The 12,575-nt window shown below is 43.0% G+C and overlaps 1 protein-coding gene across 6 annotated transcripts in view; it reads left to right on the top strand.

Moving 5' to 3' along the window:
* The window catches only part of LOC115143298 (polyhomeotic-like protein 2), a 44,646-nt gene that overhangs the window by 13,416 nt on the left and 18,655 nt on the right, over positions 1 to 12,575 (top strand). For 2 of the 6 annotated variants that reach the window (XM_029683547.2, XM_029683552.2), the window contains exons 2-5: positions 10,346 to 10,586; positions 11,590 to 11,748; positions 11,960 to 12,046; positions 12,151 to 12,318. In XM_029683547.2, coding sequence (XP_029539407.1) covers positions 10,404 to 10,586; positions 11,590 to 11,748; positions 11,960 to 12,046; positions 12,151 to 12,318 — 597 coding nt within the window. In that variant the 5' untranslated portion in view covers positions 10,346 to 10,403. The remainder of the gene's footprint in view (positions 1 to 10,345; positions 10,587 to 11,589; positions 11,749 to 11,959; positions 12,047 to 12,150; positions 12,319 to 12,575) is intronic. The other 4 variants (XM_029683550.2, XM_065001897.1, XM_029683548.2 and 1 more) reach the window with 3 other exon arrangements.

Genomic DNA, 12,575 nt, shown 5'->3' on the forward strand with positions numbered 1-12,575 from the left:
AGCAATTTCCAAACGCCAAATTATCAGATAAATTGGCATTCCACATGAGAAAGGTTGCCGACTCCTCGTGTAGCTTATTACCGGAAGAATCTGAGTAACGGCAGAGTCTACGAAAGGATTATTTCACTGAGATTGGCTCAACTCAGACAGGTGTCTCATGTGCCATAAAAATATATATAAACAACTGAGACATTAACTGAACATGTTCCACAGCCATATGACTAACATAAATGGAACAATGTGTCCCTGAACAAAGATTGGGTTAAAATCAAAAGTAACAGTCATTATCTGGTGTGGCCACCAGCTGCATGAAGTACTGCAGTGCATCTCCTCCTCATGGACTGCACCAGATTTGGCAGTTCTTGCTGTGAGATGTTACCCCACTCTTCCACCAAGGCACCTGCAAGTTCCCGGACATTTCTGGGGGGGAATGGCCCTACCCCTCACCCTCCGATCCAACAGGTCCCAGACGTACTCAATGGGAATGAGATCCGGGCTCTTCGCTGGCCATGGCAGAACACTGACATTCCTGTCTTGCAGGAAATTAAACACAGAACGAGCAGTATGGCTGGTGGCATTGTCATGCTGTACCACATGAGGGAGGAGGATGTCTTCCCTGTAACGTACTGCGTTGAGATTGCCTGCAATGACAACAAGCTCAGTCCGATGATGCTGTGACACACTGCCCCAGACCATGACGGACCCTCCACCTCCAAATCGATCCCGCTCCAGAGTACAGGCCTCGGTGTAACGCTCATTTCTTCGACAATGAACGCGAATCCGACCGTGATTCCTGGTGAGACAAAACCGCGACTCGTCAGTTAAGAGCACTTTTTGCCTACAAGCCCTCAGTCCAGCCTCTCTCGACCTATTATGGACAGTCTGAGCACTGATGGAGGGATTGTGCCTTCGTGGTGTAACTCAGGCAGTTGTTGTTGCCATCCTGTACCTGTCCCGCAGGTGTGATGTTCGGATGTACCGATCCTGTGCAAGTGTTGTTACACGTGGTCTGCCACTGCGAGGAAGATCAGCTGTCCGTCCTTTCTCCCTGTAGCGCTGTCTTAGGCGTCTCACAGTACGGACATTGCAATTTATTGCCCTGGCAACATCTGCAGCCCTCATGCCTCCTTGAAGCATGCCTAAGGCACATTCACTCAGATGAGCAGGGACCCTGGGCATCTTTCTTTTGGTGTTTTTTTAGAGTCAGTAGAAAGGCCTCTTTAGTGTACTAAGTTTTTACAACTGTGACCTTAATTACCTACCGTCTGTCTTAACGACTGTTCCACAGGTGCATGTTCATTAATTGTTTATGGTTCATTGAACAAGCATGGGAAACAGTGTTTAACCTCTTAAGTCGACCCTCTACTTTTTTGAACATTCTGTTAAAAATCGCGCAACATTTCAGCGCCCTGCTACTCATGCCAGGAATATAGTATATGCATTTGCTTAGTCTGTGTGGATAGAAAACACTCAGACGTTTATAAAACTGGTTAAATCACTGCTGTGGCTTTACCAGAACGGCCTTTACATCGAAAAGCACAGGAAAAACTGATCACTGAAAATGGGAAAATATATCCATGCGCTACTTGAACCCATTGATAAAGGTGAACCACAATTAATTGACTGAGGTTGCAGTACCTACAGCTTCCACACGGTGTCTAGAGTCTTGTCATTTCCCTTCAAGTTTTTTCTTGGTCAAACACATGCAGGGCACCGTATCTCCTATGGTCTAGGACCGGATATTTTCGTTGAGTTTCTAGCCGGACATTTTTCCAGACGGACAGCTAATGATCTTTACATCGCCTCCTGATGAATTTTATCGCTTATTAACGTTTACTAATACCTAAAGTTGCATTACAAACGTATTTCGAAGTGTTTTGTGAAAGTTTATCGTCGACTTTTTGAATTTTAAAAAATGACGTTACGTTTTGAAACAATGTTTTTTTCGTTTATCACACAGTCTACATATAACGATATCTAGGCTTTATATGGACGGATTTAATCGAAATAAAGACCCAAATAGTGTTTATGGGACATCTAGGAGTGCCAACAAAGAAGATGGTGAAAGGTAATGAATGTTTTCTATTTTATTGTGCGGTTTGTGTAACGCCGAAATGCTAATTATTTTGTTTACGTCCCCTGTGGGTCTTTTTGGGTGTTACATGCTATCAGATAATAGCTTCTCATGCTTTCGCCGAAAAGCATTTTAAAAATCTGACTTGTTGCCTGGATTCACAACGAGTGTAGCTTTAATTCGATACCCTGCATGTGTATTTTAATGAACTTTTGAGTTTTAACTAATACTATTAGCATTTAGCGTAGCGCATTTGCATTTCCAGAGCTCTAGTTGGGACGCAAGCGTCCCGAGTAGAAGCAACAGGTTAAACCCTTTACAATGAAGATCTGTGAAGTTATTTGGATTTTTACGAATTATCTTTGAAAGACAGGATCCAGAAAAAGGGATGTTACTCTTTTTGCTGAGTTCATTTATTTGCTACTGCTCGACAACAAAAAATATTGGTCGACCAAACAATCGACCTGTCGACAAATTGGGGTCAGCCCTAGTTGCGCGTCCCTGATCACTCTTATTGAAGCAAAGAAAACACTGACTTTCAATATAAAACGCAACCCCTGTCAATACACAGCTGGACTGACCTGGTCCTGCTTTCTCCCGTTGTGCTATTTACAAACAAATACGTGACTGGCTCAACTGTTCTGGGGAACTACAGTAAGCTTCATAATGTAAAATAATGTGACAGGTGAAATGTAGAACGCAATCCGATTTATCTCTTAAATTCTTAGGGCTGAGATCCCGTTAACGGGATCGATATGACAACAGCTAGTGAAAGTGCCGGTCGCCAAATTCAAAACAACAGAAATCTCATAATTAAAATTTCTCAAACATACAAGTATTTTATACCATTTTAAATGTAATCTTGTTGTTAATCCCACCACAGTGTCCAATTTCAAATAGGCTTTACAGCGAAAGCACCACAAACGATTATGTTAGGTCAGAGCCAAGTCACAGAAAAACACAGAGTGGAGTCAGCCAAAGAGTGGAGTCACAAAAATCAGAAATAGAGAGAATTAATCACTAACTTTTGATGATCTTCATCAGATGACACTCATAGGACTTCATGTTACACAATACAGGTATGTTTTGTTCGATAAAGTTCATATTTATATTAAAAAATCTCAGTATACATTGGCGCGTTATGTTCAGTAGTTCCAAAAACATCCAGTGATTTTGCAGAGAGCCACATCAATTTACAGAAATACTCATTATAAATGTTGATGAAAATACAAGTGTTATATAGTGCCTTGCGAAAGTATTCGGCCCCCTTGAACTTTGCGACCTTTTGCCACATTTCAGGCTTCAAACATAAAGATATAAAACTGTATTTTTTGTGAAGAATCAACAACAAGTGGGACACAATCATGAAGTGGAACGACATTTATTGGATATTTCAAACTTTTTTAACAAATCAAAAACTGAAAAATTGGGCGTGCAAAATTATTCAGCCCCTTTACTTTCAGTGCAGCAAACTCACTCCAGAAGTTCAGTGAGGATCTCTGAATGATCCAATGTTGACCTAAATGACTAATGATGATAAATACAATCCACCTGTGTGTAATCAAGTCTCCGTATAAATGCACCTTCACTGTGATAGTCTCAGAGGTCCGTTAAAAGCGCAGAGAGCATCATGAAGAACAAGGAACACACCAGGCAGGTCCGAGATACTGTTGTGAAGAAGTTTAAAGCCGGATTTGGATACAAAAAGATTTCCCAAGCTTTAAACATCCCAAGGAGCACTGTGCAAGCGATAATATTGAAATGGAAGGAGTATCAGACCACTGCAAATCTACCAAGACCTGGCCGTCCCTCTAAACTTTCAGCTCATACAAGAAGAAGACTGATCAGAGATGCAGCCAAGAGGCCCATGATCACTCTGGATGAACTACAGAGATCTACAGCTGAGGTGGGAGACTCTGTCCATAGGACAACAATCAGTCGTATATTGCACAAATCTGGCCTTTATGGAAGAGTGGCAAGAAGAAAGCCATTTCTTAAAGTAATCCATAAAAAGTGTCGTTTAAAGTTTGCCACAAGCCACCTCGGAGACACACCAAACATGTGGAAGAAGGTGCTCTGGTCAGATGAAACCAAAATTGAACTTTTTGGCAACAATGCAAAACGTTATGTTTGGCGTAAACGCAACACAGCCCATCACCCTGAACACACCATCCCCACTGTCAAACATGGTGGTGGCAGCATCATGGTTTGGGCCTGCTTTTCTTCAGCAGGGACAGGGAAGATGGTTAAAATTGATGGGAAGATGGATGGAGCCAAATACAGGACCATTCTGGAAGAAAACCTGATGGAGTCTGCAAAAGACCTGAGACTGGGACGTAGATTTGTCTTCCAACAAGACAATGATCCAAAACATAAAGCAAAATCTACAATGGAATGGTTCAAAAATAAACATATCCAGGTGTTAGAATGGCCAAGTCAAAGTCCAGACCTGAATTCAATCGAGAATCTGTGGAAAGAACTGAAAACTGCTGTTCTCAAATTCTCTCCATCCAACCTCACTGAGCTCGAGCTGTTTTGCAAGGAGGAATGGGAAAAACTTTCAGTCTCTCGATGTGCAAAACTGATAGAGACATACCCCAAGCGACTTACAGCTGTAATCGCAGCAAAAAGTGGCGCTACAAAGTATTAACTTAAGGGGGCTGAATAATTTTGCACGCCCAATTTTTCAGTTTTTGATTTGTTAAAAAAGTTTGAAATATTCAATAAATGTCGGCAAAAGGTCGCAAAGTTCAAGGGGGCCGAATACTTTCGCAAGGCACTGTACATGGAAATATAGTTTAACTTCTCCTTAATAAATGTATATGGCTAAGGTGTATGTAAACGTCCGACGTCAACTGTACATGAGTATTCAGACCCTTTACTCAGCACATTGTTGAAGTTTCTTTGGCAGCGATTACAGCCTCGAGGCTTCTTGGGTATGACGCTACAAGCTTGGCACACCTGTATTTGGGGAGTTTCTACCAATTCCTCTCAGCAGATCCTCGCAAGCTCTGTCAGGTTGGATTGGGAGCGTTGCTGCACAGCTATTTTCAGGTCTCTCCTGAGATGTTCGATCCAGTCTCTGGCTAGGCCACTCAAGGACATTCAGACTTGTCCAGAAGCCACTCCTGCGTTGTCTTAGCTGTGTGCTTAGGGTCGTTGTACTGTGTGAAGGTGAACCTTCACCCCAGCTGAGGTCCTGAGCACTCTGGAGCAGGTTTTCATCAAGGATCTCTCTATACTTTGCTCTGTTCATCTTTGCCTGACTAGTCTCTCAGTCCCTGCCTGTGGAAAAACACCCACACAGCATGATGCAGACACCACCATGCTTCACCGTAGGGATGGTGCCGGGTTTCCTCCAGACGTGACACTTGGCACAGGCCAAAGAGTTCAATCTTGGTTTCATTAGATCAGAGAATCTTGTTTCTCATTGTCTGAGTCTTTAGGTGTCTTTTTGGCAAACTCCAAGCAGGCGTTTTTTGAGGAGTGGCTTCCGTCTGGGCACTCTACCATAAAGGCCTGATTGGTGGAGTGCTGCAGAGATGGTTGTCCTTCTGAAAGATTCTTCTCCACAGAGGAACTCTAGAGCTCTGTCAGTGACTATCGGGTTCTTGGTCACCTCCCTGACCAAGGCCCTTCTCCCCGATTGCCCAGTTTGGCCGGGCCGCCAGCCCTAGGAAGAGTCTTGGTGGTTCCAAACTTCTTCAATTTAAGATTGATGGAGGCCACTGTGTTTTTGGGACCTTCAATGCTGCAGAAATATTTTTGGTACCCTTCCCCAGATCTGTGCCTCGACACAATCCTGTCTCGGCGCTCTACGGACAATTCCTTCGACCTCATGGCTTAGTTTTTGCTCTGACATGCACTGTCAACTGTGGGACCTTACATAGACAGGTGTGTGCCTTTCCAAATCCAGTCCAATTAATTGAATTTACCACAGGTGGAGTCCAATCAAGTTGTAGAAACATCTCAAGGATGATCAATGGAAACAGGATGCACCTGAGCTCAATATCGAGTCTCATAGCAAAGGGTCTGAATACTTATGTAAAGGTATTTCTGTTTTAAAACCTGTTTTCGCTTTGTCATTATGGGGTGTTATGTGTAAATTATGAAGAAAAAATATATTTAATACATTTTATAATAAGGCTGAAACGTAACAAAATATGGAAAAAGTCAAGGGGTCTGAATACTTTCCGAAGGCATTGTATATGACCCTATCCTGAATGTTCATGTGTAGACTACAATGTATGCTTATAGACTGATATGTTATAGCCTAACTAATGTCCTAATGCAATAATAACAGATTGAATAACATTTTCTGTAAAATACATAGATTGCTCTATACATTTACAGATTGAGTTTTGTGCTTATCCAATATGATTTTGGTGATGGTTTGGCTATTATATGGCCGAGGCTTCATGCTACCATATTCAGTATTCTGGCAGGGGGAGGGTAGAGGGTGAAATCATTATCATCATCTTCATTAGAGGGGTCCTTCTGACCAATCAGCATACTGCACTGCACTGGGATTCCATAGGCACCCAGTTGACTGTCGCTAGGATACCTCATAATCAGGAGGAAGGCAGGGGCCTGGTTGGCAGGCTGTGTTGATGTTGGGATGGGGAGCGGAGTGTTAGTAGGGATAGAGAGAGAGAGGCTAATGTTTGAATCCACCACACAGACATAGGCAGACAAAGAGGAGCAGCATCCTACAGGACCAGGGTCCCGGGGGATGGGGCATCACACTCCCGCAGCACGCTGGGGGGCCCAGAGGAGGTAGGAGCATTGGGGGCGTTGTCTCTGCAGCACCCCTTGTTCTATTATACCCATGAAGCCTTTCTAAAAGCCATTGATGTACATTAGCTATGCTCTTTTACTATATTGATCCCGATAATTTGACTAATGCATTTTGTGGTGTGTGTGTGTATATATATATTATATATATATATATAAATATAAATAATTTGTGTCAACACAAACCGTCCTGGTCCTCGTTAAGTGATTGGGGCTACTGCTCTTACTGCACTTAGCTCTGTAGAGACAAATGCAAATTGACACCAGACTCTCATTTTGGTTTGGAATGACAAGAGCAAGCCTATGAATCCAATAGCATATTTGTTATAGCTCTGTGTCTAGAGACTTGGTTTGCGATACAGCCCACTCCTAGTGTAGCCCTGTGCTCTCACCAACGCGACCCAGTACAGGATTCCTGCTGCCTGCCAGTTGTGGGGGAGTAGGGTTCCATGACTGATGGATGAGTGATTCCTCTTGGAGAGACAGGGGCAGCAGGTTTGCCATGAAAGGCAATAAGTCCGAGGCTGTTCCCTACACCATGATGAAGAGAACAATGCTTTGTTCGATCCAAAATCCCTGTGTAACCAGACTAGATGTCAGGCATAACTCTCTCTCTGGAGCAGGCTTAATTATAGGGGGTACATCCAGATGTGAAATAATGCTCTCAATGATTGGAATTTTTGGCAGCATAATGCTTTTGTATTGTATAGCCATGGATAACCAGTAACTGTGTGATGCTGTGTGTTGGAGTTAGTCTGGTTGTGCATGAGGTTGTAATACACAGTACCAGACTTTATGGTGGAACAAGGTGAGGTTTGTCATCACTCAATGTTTCTTAACCTACAGTGCACTGTATGCTACAGCTTGCCTGAATCCACTGAAAGTAGAATTAAAAGGAGGGGAGAGAAAATAGCTTAAGAATTGCAGCATCGCTGTTAAAGATCTTATTAAATTATTTCCATCACAACCCTCCCCCAACCACTCACACAGTCAAAATCCACAATACATTCCAAAAACTCAATCTCATCCCTAGGTTCTCTCTTTCCCAGTCCACCTTCCTCCCAGCGTTCTTAACCCCGTCAGCTGTTCTGCTCTCTCAGCCCATCCATCTCATCTGCCCAGTCTACTGAACCTCACTTCCTCTGTTAATGGGGCAGCAGAGCACTAGGGTGACAGTCAGTCACTGGGATGCTCTAGAGTCAACTACTAAATCTGTTCATTCTCACATGTTGAAGTTTGAAGACAGAAAGGGTTCAGCAGCCAAAAGTCTAATAAAAGAGTGATTGGAGTAGATACAGTATAGGTGTACTTTAACTGTCATTTAAGTACTTATGTTGTCAGTCCAGCTGTGATTAGATACACCCTTCTTTCACTTAAATATGTCACTGGAATTCATTATCTTTCAGAACTTGCATTTTTCTGCCACTACCAAATTGGATTTAATGCTCACCATTAGACATGTTGAATTAAGTGGGCTATTGTTGTGGTAATCTTAGAATGGCGTGGGGTTGGTTTATTTTTAAAAGGCCCTTGAAACTCAGTTCCTCTTCTCTGTTATGAATTTCAATACGAAAACAAAACTGCCTTCATTCACCAGAGAGCTCACGCATGGTGTGATAGTTACGGGCATTTGTATTGATGAAAACCTACACGTCCCCTTATCTGTCACGAATGTTGAATAAAATTAAGTTGCCTATTGTCCATGGGGTTGGTTCTTATATAGGTCGGAATTTGAGATTCCGACCTATATAATATCCAAAGGAACATAATAATAAACCAACTTTCCAAACGTGGGTCTGCTGCACTCTCTTCCTCTGTCAAAGTAAAAGTCCCCCACAAGTTATCGCTTGCTTGCACACATAAGGAGCACGTGCATTACTTTTATTTTGACATGTGTTGAAGCAGAGAGTAGGTGATATGCAATGCACCTGCTGCAAACCCACGTTTATTTAAGTTCCTTTGGATATTTTGTCAAATTCCACCCTATATAAGAACCAACCGCATGGCAATCGGCGGAATAAATTCAAATGGAATTGTATTCAACATTCGTGACACAGTGGACGTGAAGCTAGCTTTCCTGTTTTGACAATAGCTTTTTGCGTGCTGATGTCCAAGAGATAGCATCGGTGCATCACGCCTGAGTGTGATGGGGCCTGTGGCGATGTGGACTGCAGCCAGCTAGTTATCTAGTTTCCTAACTCACTCATTCTCCTCTATTCCCCATTCATGGACCAAAACATAAGTGCCTGAATATGACCTGCTCATTTCTTATTTAGCTAGCTAGTGTTCTTGATACTGTGTAACATTGTTATGTTAATGTTCAAAATCGCTATGAAGGCCAAGTATGCATATCATCACCCTTGCAAGATGCTTTTAGCAACGCTGGTATATTGACACTAGCGTTGTTGGGAATTGGGTTGCAAAAAAAACTTAACAGACAGCAGGAAGCCAGAAGTTATATAACATTTAATTTCAACTTACTCTGCCGGTGGTCTGGATGGTTGGTCCTTATAACCGGGGAATTAGAGACAAAATATCTAAAGGAACGTATTAATAAAAATACTTTCCAAACGTGTGTCTGTTGGATTATTGTGGGTCTGTTTTATTTTGACATGAGGTAAACAGAAGAAGTGGGTCAACAACAGATCCACTTTTGGAAAGTCTTTAATAATACGTTCCCTTTAGGCATTTTGTGTCAAATTCTGCTTGGCCTTCATAGCGACATTAGACATTAACAACGATGTTACACAGTATAAAGAACATTAGCTAGCTAAATAAAAAAATATGGGCAGGTCATATTCAGGCAGTTATGTTTATTGAATGTGTATTGGTAAATATTAATACTGAAGGCCTAAATATTAGCTGTACATTGAGATATTTCCTGTTTACAATTTAATGTTTATAATTAAAATTGAGGTACTTGAAGCTCACCTGTTTTGAAGTCTGAGTTTAATTTACCCCTTTTATTGGACCAAGAGGCATTGTTCAGGGAAGGGATAGGCAATTGAATTGTTTTCAGTCTGCTGAGGTTGTGAAACAAAGAGGGGCTATATTCCTAATGAACAATGTCATTGTAAGCTGTGCCATGTCGCTTATGCATTTGTATTTAGCTGTCTAGGGATCTTAAACTTAATTCAGCAAAAACATATTTGTAACTCAATTTCCTTTTTGTTTTGTGTACATAGTTTGGTATTTTCATCATTCACTAATGTTATATGGACATCCTTTATTCCTGCACCTGTAAATAACCCATTCTGTCTCATTTTAGCACATACTGAAATAAGACAAGTATGTATACACAATGATACATTGTATATCGCCTTAGGAGCGTCATGTCATGCTTATACAGGCTTATAGGCTTTAGGGATGCTTTCTTAAGTTATACTGAGTGGGCTTACATAGTGACTGTCATGAACATGGCCCAATATGTCTGAGCCCTATGGCTTCATTTTAACGTGCCTGTTTCCTGTCTTGTAGGTTCAGGAGAGCTTGTCCAAAGGGCAGCAGGGGAAGGGCCAAACGAGGAGAGGGCACCATGGACATTGAGCAGGGGCCTCCAGCCTCTACTGCCAGCAGCACTGGAGCCACTGCCACCAGTACCAGTACGACCAGTAGCAGCACTACCACCAGCAGCAACAGCACAGGAAGGCAGGCTGTGCCTCAGATCTCTGTGTACAGTGGGATTCCTGACAGGCAGACGGTTCAGGTAAACTTCAGGGTAAAAAAACATGCCAGTCCAGTGTGACACACCCACATACACGTATTTTGCATAAACCGTTTTCTCCATTTGCGTTCCCTGCAATAATGAAATTGTCATTGCCCTACTGCCATCTGCTGGTTAAACCATGCATGCACTGTAAATCGACCAGTATTGTACTAAGCTCACTATGGAATTTACTACAATGCTTATAATAAACCAGACTATTATTACATTTAGACGAAGGTGCAATTTGATAATGTTTTCGCATTGTTATTTGATGTAGTACACTGGCATCATGTAATCTATCATGACGACAGCAGATCAGGGTTGCTATGGTTCCAGACTCTGTCCTCTGCTATTTGACCATTGACCAATGTGAAACCCAGCTTGGATTAGGCTCTCAGTTTACCCTCCTCTTAAAAGGTGACTGACAGATCTTAGGTCTCTTCTATCCTTTCTTTCTAGTGCATGCACTCATCTGCCCGTAGGGAACTAGCAGCATTGTCACTACCGGCCTACTTAACATAGTGCAAGGCTTGTCATTTGGGCTCAATAAGAGAGAAGTGAATGGATGTTCATCACAATCTCCGCCCTCTTTTCCCCCTTGGAAGCTTAGGTCAGAGAAGCTCTATTAGGCTATGTGCTCTGGGTCAATCCATCTCTCATGTTGCTTTGGCAACTATGCTGAGGTTGTCAGTAAAACAATGTATCATGAAGATTGAAGAAAATATGTGCTCAAGGCCATAGGGGTGAGCATAGGATGCAAGTAAGTCCATTTACAATGCGCAGGGGGTGCAGGAGTGAGGCTGTTCTCCCTATATGAGAAGCACATTTTGCAACGGGGACCAATATAACATAGGAATCTCCCATACCTGCTTTTCAATGGCTCAGTAAAAACAGTGCAATTGGGACTTATTTTTTTCAGAGCATTACTCCAACCCAGTAAAAGTCATTTTTAGAGCCTGTTGTTGAGAATGTTACCCCAACTGCTAACCTGTCTCTTTCTCCCTGTGTACTTAAGGTGATCCAGCAGGCATTGCACCGGCAGCCCAACACGGCTGCGCAGTACCTGCAGCAGATGTACGCAGCGCAGCAGCAGCACCTCATGCTGCAGACAGCAGCCCTCCAGCAGCAGCACCTGAGCAATGCACAGCTCCAGAGCCTAGCCGCCGTACAACAGGTGAGCACTGGAGACACAAGAGACTGTTAAACTGGCGAATTAAACAGGCCGCCAACCAGCTGTGTTAGGATTTTAACAAAGAGTGAGATAAGGTCAGTGCTGGGGTTAGGGTTCTGAAAGTCTAGTTAGTAAATCTAACAGTTATCTTCAGATTAAGAGAAATATACTGTAAGTGTTGATCCCCTAACTGTTCTCACCTGTCATGCCACAGGCCAGTATTGTGGCAGGAAGGCAGAGCTCCACCCAAAATGGCACTTCATCCCAGCAAACAGGATCATCCCAGGCCACAGTGAGTGCAGTGAGTTATGTCTAGTAACTTCGGGTCCGGGTTCATAGATGTGTAATGTTTTTGTTGTTGGTGATGTTCTGTAATCCTTTCTGTCTTCTCTGTCCTTTCCCCAGATTAACCTGACCACGTCCCCGGCTGCAGCCCAGCTGATCAGCCGAACCCAGAGTGTTAGCTCCGCCCCAGCCGGCAGCATCTCCCAGCAGGCCGTGCTCCTCGGCAGCACGTCCAGCCCCACCACCCTCACTGCCAGTCAGGCTCATATGTACCTGCGTGCCCAGATGGTAAATCCCCAGGAGCATGCCCAATGGCACACACTAGCTGGCTTAGCCAAACCTCTGGAGGCTTAGTGTGATGGAAGTGTTTGTGTGTGCTGTTTGTGTCACCGCAGTTGGAAGGAGTGTAGTAGGAAGGTTGTCCTGCATCTCAAACTGAATCAATTCAGTCTGATTACATCACATTTTTTAAAGAGTTTTGGACACATGATGCATGGGGAGAGTGAGTGTGAAAGAAAACGACAGAAAAATCAGCTGCTTACAGT

Source organism: Oncorhynchus nerka, linkage group LG15, assembly GCF_034236695.1.
Source record: "Oncorhynchus nerka isolate Pitt River linkage group LG15, Oner_Uvic_2.0, whole genome shotgun sequence".
Classification (NCBI taxonomy): domain Eukaryota; kingdom Metazoa; phylum Chordata; class Actinopteri; order Salmoniformes; family Salmonidae; genus Oncorhynchus; species Oncorhynchus nerka.